The sequence below is a fragment of the Mandrillus leucophaeus genome, unplaced genomic scaffold (genome assembly GCF_000951045.1).
Source record: "Mandrillus leucophaeus isolate KB7577 unplaced genomic scaffold, Mleu.le_1.0 Scaffold322, whole genome shotgun sequence".
Classification (NCBI taxonomy): domain Eukaryota; kingdom Metazoa; phylum Chordata; class Mammalia; order Primates; family Cercopithecidae; genus Mandrillus; species Mandrillus leucophaeus.
The window spans coordinates 841,842-852,084 of record NW_012103388.1 but is presented as its reverse complement, the minus strand read 5'-3'; the positions used below and the strand labels follow the sequence as shown (position 1 = coordinate 852,084).

The following is a 10,243-nucleotide window of genomic DNA, read 5'->3' as shown; positions in this document are numbered from 1 at the left end:
GTCTCAAAAAAAAAAAAAAAAAAAAAAAAAAAAAAGAATAGAGGCTTTCTTTCTCAGTAATGAGTAATGTCGGGTAAGGACATTTGGTCTTTCTCTTGGCTGCTTGTGGCCCCTGTCTTAACTTAGATTATTTGGGCAGCTAAAACAAAAGACAATAGGCAGCATACTTTATAAACAACAGACATTTATTTCTCACAGTTCTAAAGACTAGGAAATCCAAGATCAGGGCTGATTCAGTGTCTGGAGAGTACCCATTTCGTAGTTCATAGTTAGAACTTTCTTGCTGTGTCCTCACATGGTGGAAAGGGCAAACAAGCTCTCTTGGGCCTCTTTAATAAGGGCACGAATCCCAGTCCACTGTCGTGATCTAATCACCTCCCAAAAGCCCTACCTCCTGATAGTATCACCTTAGGGGTTAGGATTTCAACATATGAATTTGGGGGGAATATAAACATTCAGACTACAGCAACTCAATCCCTATCCCTCCAAATTGTGAAAACTTTTACAGAATTTTATCTATTTAACTTTCTTTACTACTATCAGTACTACCAGCACTGGTACTGCCGCCTTTATAAAGAATCCACGTGGATTCCCGGCATCTTCTTTCATTTTGCTTAATTTTGCACTATATAGCGGATTCTCAAATAACATTGTTTTGTTCAACATTCTTTTGTTATAACATTGATGAGAAAAAAAAATGGATTCCCACCGAAGGCCACTCTATATGGAGTTTGTTAGTTTTCCCCATGTCTGCATGGGTTTTCTCCATGTACTCCAATTTCCTCCAACATCCCAAAGATGTGTGTGTTAGGTTAATTGATATGTCTAAATTGTCCCAGTCTGAGTGAGTGTGTGTATGAGCACAGCCTATGATGGAATGGCATCCTGTCTGTGGTTGGTTCCTGCCTTGTACCCTGAACTGCTGTGATAGGCTGCAGCCACCTGTGATCCTGAACTTGGATAAGCAGATTGGAAAATGAATAATGAATACAAATTATTATAAAATAAAAATTTATAAAATATATAATAATCATACAGATGCACAACAGTAAACAATGAGGTATGAAAGCACTTAGTGAGCTTGTCATAGACCTTATTGTTTGTTTTTAAACTGAATGGTGGTAGGAGATGCTCCTTAAAATTTTTGCTTTGCAAACATTTATTCTTTGATTTAACCCACCACCACTGTGACTGCTGTCACTCATGGATTCATCAAAAATTGGATAAATTATTATGATACTTTTTTTTTTTTTTAGCTTGAGTCTCACTGTGTTGCCCAGGCTGGAGTGCAGTGGTGCAATCTCTGCTCACTGTAAGCTCCGCTTCCTGGGTTCAAGCGATTGTTCTGCCTCAGCTTACCGAGTTGCTGGGACTACAGGCACCTGCCGCCATGCCTGGCTAATTTTTGTATTTTTAATAGAGACAGGGTTTCACCGTGTTGGCCAGGCTGGTCTCAAACTCCAGACCTCAAGTCGTCCCCCTGCCTCAGCCTCCCAAAGTGCTAGGATTATAGGTGTGAGCCACCGCACCCAGCCTTGTCATATTTGTTTTTATTAGTGTTTCTTAAATGTATATACAGCTCACAGTTATTTCAGTGTTTAATATTAGAGGTGTTTTAGGTCTTTGTTTAGAAGTTTGGTGATGTTTTTGTGACCAGAAATATTTCATATGAATCTAACTCCGGTTTATATTAATTAGGCTGTGATAAAATTGGTTTCATAATACATCATTTCCTTATAGTTGCAATTTTCAAGAACCTGTCAATGACATTAAGTGAGGACTTACTGTATTTAGATAGCGCTTTTTCAGGTGTATTGTATGGGATTAGGACACTCATAATTTCAGCACTGGTGGTATTTCCTTTGCAATTTCTACCTATTTGTCTTCTTTGCTTTGAGTCTGGGGAATGTATCTCCAGTAAACCTATACATATGCAGCTGTTTTCTAGAAGGTTACTTTTCTTGTTTTTATGAATACTTAAGGAAAAGTCATTTCCCCTAAGTCGTATGTTAGAATAACTTGGTTTTATATTTAAAACTGACATCTGAATATATATATATGTATTTTAATGACTTGACAGGTCGGAATTCGAGGTACCAACATAGTTGTTCTTGGAGTAGAAAAAAAATCTGTTGCCAAGCTTCAAGATGAAAGAACTGTGAGGAAAATTTGTGCCCTTGATGACCATGTCTGCATGGCTTTTGCAGGTACTTATGGACCTACAATATGATGCATAGTGTCTTACTGTAGTAGGGCAACACAGTTACCTCAGTGCTGCAGTTGTGCTATATTTATAAAACATGTGGAGCTGTTCCACAAACAATATATCCTATGTTTTAAAGCAAATACTAACTTTGTAAATCAGGATTTTTGATAAAGTACAAATGTTAAAAGATATATATTACTTTGCTTCAAAATTTAGGTAGCTATTTTCTTTTCAAAACTTTTTATTTTGAAATAATTACAGATTTAGAAGAAGCTACCCAAAACATAGAAAGTCACCTTTACACAGTTTCCCTAAATGGTAACATCTTTAAAAACAGCAAATTGAGATTTGGTGAGAGTGTATTCAGATTTTGCGTTTTACATGCATTCACTTCCACGTTCATGTACATGTGTGCAGTTTTTTTGTATTTGTTTTTGTTTTTGAGGCAGAGTTTCATTCTAATTGCCCAGGCTGGAGTGCAATGGCATGATCTCGGCTCACTGCAGCCTCCGCCTCCCTTGTTCAAGCGATTCTCCTGCCTCAGCCTCCCGAGTAGCTGGGATTACAGGCATGCATCACCACACCCGGCTGATTTTGTATTTTTAGTGGAGATGGGATTTCTCCAAGTTGGTCAGGCAGGTCTCGAACTCCCAACCTCAGGTGATCCACCTGCCACAGTCTCCCAAAGTGCTGAGATTACAGGTGTGAGCCACCACACCTGGCCTGTGTGTGCAGTTTTATTACAGTAACCACATATGTAGATTCATTTAGTCATCAGCACAGTCAAGATACATAACTCTTACATCACCACAAGGCTACCTCATGCTATTTCTTCTCACCATCTCTGCTTTCTGGAAACTACTATCTATTCTGTATCTCTATAATTTTGTCATTTTGAGAATGTTATATGGATAAAGTCATATAATATATAACTCTTTCAGATTAATCTTTTTTATTCACCATAATTCCCTTGCAGTTCATGCAAGTTGTTGCAGATATCCATTCCTTTTTATTACTGAATAGTATTCCATGGAATAAAGGCACCAGTGGGTTTGTTAACTCTTCTATTGAGGGAATTTGAGTTACTTCCAATTTTTGACTATTATAATTAAAGCCTCTATGAATATTTGTGTACAGATTTTTGAGTGAAAGTAGGATTTCATTTCTCTGGGACAAATTCCTAAGAGTATAGTTGCTGGATTATATGATAATCCATGCTTAGTTTTATGAAACACTGCCAGTCCAGAGTGGTTATACTATTTTAAATTCCAACTAGCAATATATGAGTGATTCATTTGCTCTGTGTTATCAGCATTTGATATTGTTGCTTTTCTTCATTTTTTTATATTCTTATACATGTGTAGTGATATCTAATTGTAAGTTTAATTTTTATTTCCCTCATGGCTAATAATTTTGAACTTATTTTTTATGTGTTTATTTGCCTCTATACAGCAAATAAGACATGCCTCTTGCCTTTTTTTTTTTTTTTTTGCTCATTTTCTAATTGGGTTTTTTTTAACTGTAATTTTATATTGAAGTTTTAACAACCTCATTCAAGCCATGCATGATGGTGCACATCTGTAATTGCACCTACTCTGGAGGTCAAGGCAGAAGAATTACTTGAGCTTAGAAATTTGAGTTCAGCCTGGGCAACAGAGCAAGATAATCTCTCTTAAAAAATAAAAAATAAATAAATAAAAACTTCATTCAGAAAAACAAAAATGCCTTTATTATACTGTCTTTAAAAAGGAGTTATCTTTTCACAAAACAAGTCTTAATAAGTATAAAAACACTGAAACATCCAGGCATGGTGACTCACGCCTATAATCCCAAGATTTTGGAAGGCTGAGGCAGGCAGATCATTTGAGCCCAAAAGTTCGAGACAGTCTGAGCAACATGGTGAAACCTCATCTCTAAAAAAATAGAAAAATTAGCTGGGCATGGTGGCGTGTGCCTGTAGTCCCAGCTATTTTGGAGACTGAGCTGGGAAGATCCATTGAACCCAGCAGATTGAGGCTGCAGTGAGCTGTGATCACACCACTGTATTCCAGTCCAGGCAACAGAGTGAGACCCTGTGTATTAGTCCATTCTTGCATTGCTATAAAGAAACACCTGAAAAACAACAACAACAAAAAAGAAATACCTGAGACTGGGTAACTTATAAAGAAAAGATATTTAATTGACTCACAGTTCCACGGGCTGTACAGGAAGCATAGCAGCTTCTGCTTCTGGGGAGGCCTCAGGAAGCTTTCAATCATGGTAGAAGGCAAAGGTGGAGTGAGACATCTCACATGACCAGAGCAGGAAGAAGAGAGAGAGAAGGGAGAGGTGCCAAATACTTGTAAATGATCAGATCTCGTTAGAACTCTATCACAAGAACATCTTTGGGGGATAGTGCTAAGCTAGTCATGAGAAACCACCCCCATGAGCCAATCACCTTACACTAGGCCCCATGTCCAACATTGGGGATTACAGTTGAACATGAGATTTGGCTGGGTACAGAGATCTAAACCATATCACCCTGTCTCAAAAAAAAAAAAAAAGATTGAAACCATACAGAGTATTTTTTCTGATCAAAATGGAGTGGAACTAGAAATTAATAGCAGAAGGAAGACTTGAAAATCTACAGACAAGTGGAAGTTAAGCAATATATTCCTAAATCACCCATGGGGCAGTGAAAAAAAATCACAAGGGAAATTAACAGATATCTTGAGAGAAAGGCAAATAAAAGCACAACATATCAAAACTTGGGGAATGTATTGAATGTAGTGCTAACAGAAAAATTTACAACCATAAACACTTACATTAAAAAAGAAAGATCTCAATTCAACAGCCTGCCTTTATACCTTAAAACTAGGAAAATAAGAATAAACTAAGTTTAAAGCTAGTAGAAAGAAGTAATAATTCCCTGATGACTCCTTCCCATAGATTGTATATCATATTGTCTGTTAGGATGTAGTGTTTTCAGTTACTTTCTACTGTTATAAAATACTGTGGTACTAAATTTGAGAAAAAGAAGTATAAAGACCAGAACATAGATAAATAACAGAATAGAAAAACAAAAGAGAAAAATAACAAAACCAAGAGTTTGTTCTTTGAAAAGATAAACAAAACTGACAACTCTTTAGCTAGACTGTCTAAGAAAAAAAGAGAGAAGACTCAAGTAATGAGAAATGAGAAATGAAGAAGGGGACATTAGTGCCAGTTTTACAGTTTTAATTCTTAAAAACAATTTTAAGAGAGTACTGTGAACAATTGTTCATGGACAGAATTCCTTGAAACATACAAATTACCCTGCTCAATAAGATATATTAATAGAACCTGAGCAGACACAGTAAGACATTGAATCAGTTATCAGAAACCTCCCAACAAAAAAAAGTCTGGGATCTAACGACTTCACCAGTAAATTCTACCAAACGTTTTAATGAAGAATTAATAGCAGTCCTTCTCAAACTCTTCCAAAAAATTAAGAAGTAAACACTTCCAAGTTTATTCTATGAGGTCAATATTAACATGATGCCAAAGCCAAAGACATTACAAGAAAAGAAAACTGTAGACAAATATCCCTTATGAGCAGTGAGCAAAAATCCTCAACAAACTACTAGCAAACCAAATTCAGAACAATAAAATAATAATACATCATGACCAATTTGGATCTATTCCTGGAGTGCAAGGATGGTTCAACATATGAAGATCAATCAATGTAATATACCACATTAGCAGAAGGAAAGAAAAAAACTATATAATTATATCAATAACATAGAAAATGCATTTGACAAAATTTAACATTCTTTCTTGGTAATGGTGCCCAACAAACTAGAAATAAAAGGAAGTCACCACAACATAATTCAGGCTATCTATGTAAAAAATTCACAGCTGACATCATACTCAGTTGTGAAAGATTGAAAGCTTTCCTTCTAGAAACAGAAAGAAGATAAGGATGCCCACTTTTACCACCGCTATTCAACATAGTAATGAAAGTCTTAGCCAGAGCAGTTAGGAAAGAAAAATAAATAAAGGTATCCAAATTGGGAAGGAAGAAAAATCATCTCTATTCACAGAAGACATGATCTTATATAGGAAACTAAAGATTCCACCAAAAATGTTGCAAATAATAAAGAAATTGAGCAAATTTGTAGGACACAAAATCAACACCCCAGAGTAATTTCTTTCTTTTTCTTTTTAATTTGAGATAGGGTATCACTCTGTCACCCAGCCTGAAGCACAGTGGCATCATCATAGCTCACTGCAGCCTTGAACACCTGGACTCAAGCAACCCTCCCACCTCAGCTTCCTGAATAGTTGGGACTGCAGGTGTGTGCCATTGCACCTGGCAATTTTTTAATTTTTATTATTTTTGTAGAGGCAGGATCTCACTATGTTGCCCAGGCTGGTCTCAAACTCTTGGCTTCAAGTGATCCTCCCAGCTCAGCCTCCCAAAGTGTTACAATAAAGGTGGGAGTCACCACACCAAGCCCCAAATCATTTCTATGTACTGACAATGAACTGTCAGGAAAGGAAATTTAAAAAAAACAATTCTGTTTACAATAGTATCAGAAAGAATAAAATACTTATTGGGAATGAATTTAAGGAGGTAAAAGATTTGTACTCTGAAAAATGCAAAACATTGCTGAAAGAAATTGAAAAAGACACAAATGGAAAGATATCCCCCATTAATGGATTGGAAGACTCAGGATTATTAACATGTCAATACTATCCAAAGCAGTTTAGATTCAGTGTCATCCCTAACAAAATTCCAATAATTTTTTTAAATAAAAAAGAATTATAACATTCATATGGAATGACAAAACAATTTTGAAAGAGAAGAGCAATCTTGGAGGTCTCACATGTCTTGTTTTTGAAATCTACTACAAAGATACTGTAGGCAAAACAGTTTCATGACTGGCTTAATGAAAGACATGTAACTAATGGAATTGAATAAGAGAGCGTAGTAATAAATCCTTGCATATATGATACGGTCGAATGACTTTTATCAAGGATGCCAAGACTGCTCAGTGGGGGAAAAGACAATCTTTCAAACAAATGGTGCAGGGGAAACTGAGTATTCACATAAAAAGAATGAAGTAGGACCCTGCCTAACATCACATACAAAAATTAAGTCAAAATGAATGGAAGACCCAAACATAAGAGCTAAAACTATAAAGCATAGTGGGAAAGCTTCATGAGATTAGATTTGGAAATGATTTCTTGAATATGACACTAAAAGTACAGGTGAAAGAACAAGTCGGACTACAAAAAAATTGTTTCCTGTACCATGTGGAACTCCACTTAGTAGCAGAAATTTTACATTATGATTGTATCCTCCATATAAAATTGTGATACGAGTTGAAAATACCCAATTGGAAAATCCAAAATGTTCCAAAATCTGAAAATTTTTGAGCACCAACATGATGCTCAAAGGAAATGCTCATTGGAGCCTTTTGGATTTTTGACTTTCAGATTAGGGATGCCCAACCGGTAAGTATACACAAATATTCCAAAACTTGGAAAAACATCTGAAGCACTTCTGATCCCAAGCATTTTCAGATGAGGGATGAGGGATACTCAACCTGTACATATTTAAGAGCACTAGACTGAATACTCATTTTTTTCTGTAGATTGTTCATTTTTAAGCAAAGTGAAATTGTAATTCTAAATGTAAATTTTAATTTGATTCCTTTTTTTTTTTTTCAGAGACAGGGTTTCACTTTGTCACCCCCGGTAGGAGTACAGTGGCATGATCATAGCTCACTGCAGCTTTAAACTCCTGGGCTCAAGCAATCCCCCTGCCTCAGCCTCCCAAGTAGCTAGGACTACAGGCATGTGCCAGCATGCCCTGCTAGCTTTTTGATTTTTTTTTATAGAAACAGGGTCTCTTTGCATTGCCCAGGCTAGTCTCAAACACCTGGCCTCAAGCAAGTCTCCTGACTGATTAAATGTAAATTTTAATTGTAATTTGTTAAGATAGAATGTGTTCTCTGCTAGCCAATTGATAATAATCTTGCTACTTATTAAAAACAGATATACACATAACTATGTTGCTCATATACTTTGACAAATTTATCACTATTTTTTCCTTGAATCAGTTATATTACTACTTTCCTAAGTATGTTACTTTTGTTTCCTTGGGCTTGGATGATTTACATTGTAAAGGAGAAATACATATTCTGTTTGATCATATTTCAAATTGAGTGACGTTTTCATCCATAGGAAAACCTATAAATACATATTCTGTTTGATCGTATTTCAAATTGAGTGACGTTTTCATCCATAGGAAAGACTAAATCAGTGTCTTGCCATTTCTTTCTCATCAATAACATTTGCAAAGGGAAAAAGAGAATCAGTTTCTCTTCATTTAACTGAATATCTGATTACGATTTCTACCCAACCTATGAGTGACGGTTAAGAGTAGCTATTCATATTAACTATCTTCAGGGACTGAAGATTCTTCCGGGTTTGTAGAAACAGGATTAGAAATGGTGTGGAAGGGAAACAAGAATTTGTGACAGCAAAAGACCGGTGATTTTGTTAGAAATGACTACGCTTCCAAGATTTTGTGAATGCACTTTCTCGGCAGTTTAGTTAGTATTAAGAGAGTAGGGAAAGAAACAAAATGGACGTGGAAAAGTCAGATGCTGAAGTTTAATACAAATGTTTGCAACCATTGCATCAGTTAAAGTTCATGGTCAGTTTGTTACTCTTCTGATAAAAACTCTTTGTCTCCTTACAGAAGTGTTGAGAATTAATCACATGATAGTTTGGTATTGCAAGAGCAAGGTCAAGTGTTTTCTATTTTAACATTCTTCATCTTCAAACTCTTGGTTTTAGACAAAACACTGAGAAGTGACATGTCACAGTTGTGTTAATGGAGTTTGAATTCAGGGAATATATATTTGATAATTAAGTAATATTCTTGTTTTCATAAAAGAAATCAAGTTTACCATTAGTGTATAAACTAGTATTCTTTAAAACATCTTATATAAAAAACAAATAAGAATGGATCAACTTAAATCTTGAAATAAATCAGAATGTAGTACACATGACACTTTATCTTACAAATATTTTTAAATGAGCATGTATTGAGAAAAGGATAAGAAAGATTTCATTGTGGCAAAAATCCATTTGACAAGGAAAAATGTATTGTAAAAAACATGTTTTTGTAGTTTTTGTGAAGTTTTGACAATTTTTATAGGACTTACTGCTGATGCTAGAGTGGTAATAAACAGAGCCCGTGTGGAGTGCCAGAGCCATAAGCTTACAGTTGAGGACCCAGTCACTGTAGAATATATAACTCGCTTCATAGCAACTTTAAAGCAGGTAAGCTAATATTCTAACATACTTTGTCAAGCTTTCTCCTTTTTCATCATTATAAGTCCTATCATAGAAGTACTATAGTTATTCCAACCACGTGGTCTATTAAATCTATTAAATTTCTTATTTCTCACAATTACTTTATATTCATATTTTTATTCCAGTAAAATGGATTGATTTAATCACTAGAAATCTTGATCAGTATTAATTCTGGGAATTATATTCAAATTTAAATAAACAGTCTGATCTTTTAAGGAGATTTCTATACTTCCAGAGATTAATACAAAGTGTTCTTTAAAGTTTTCCAGAGAAGTACCCTTTTTCTTTCTTTTCTTTTCTTTTTTTTTTTTTTTTTGAGACAGGGTCTCACTTTGTTGCCCAGGCTGAAGTGCCGTGGTGTGATCTTGGCCCTCTGCAGCCTTGACCTTCTGGGCTTAAGCAATCCTCCCACCTCAGCCTCCTGAGTAGCTGGGACCATAGGCATACGCCACCATGCCCAGCTATTTTTTGTAGTTTTTGTACAGATGGGGTTTTGCTATATTGCCAGGATTGGTCTTGAATTGCTGAGCTCAAGCAGTCCACCCACCTTGACCTCCCAAAGTGCTGGGATTATAAGTACAAGCCACGGTGTCTGGCTTCACCTACAACTTTACTGTGGTTTGAATGTGTCCCCAAAAAAGTTTGGGTTAGAAACTTAATCCCTGATGTTACAATGTTGAGAGGTGG

At 35.8% G+C, this 10,243-nt stretch overlaps 1 protein-coding gene across 3 annotated transcripts in view; it reads left to right on the top strand.

Annotated features, from left to right (window-relative positions):
- Positions 1 to 10,243, top strand: part of PSMA8 (proteasome (prosome, macropain) subunit, alpha type, 8) — a 60,224-nt gene that overhangs the window by 8,792 nt on the left and 41,189 nt on the right. The window contains exons 2-3 of one of the 3 annotated variants that reach the window (XM_011988047.1): positions 2,081 to 2,207; positions 9,399 to 9,523. In XM_011988047.1, coding sequence (XP_011843437.1) covers positions 2,081 to 2,207; positions 9,399 to 9,523 — 252 coding nt within the window. Of the gene's footprint in view, positions 1 to 2,080; positions 2,208 to 9,380; positions 9,524 to 10,243 lie in introns of all 3 variants that reach the window. The other 2 variants (XM_011988048.1, XM_011988046.1) reach the window with 2 other exon arrangements.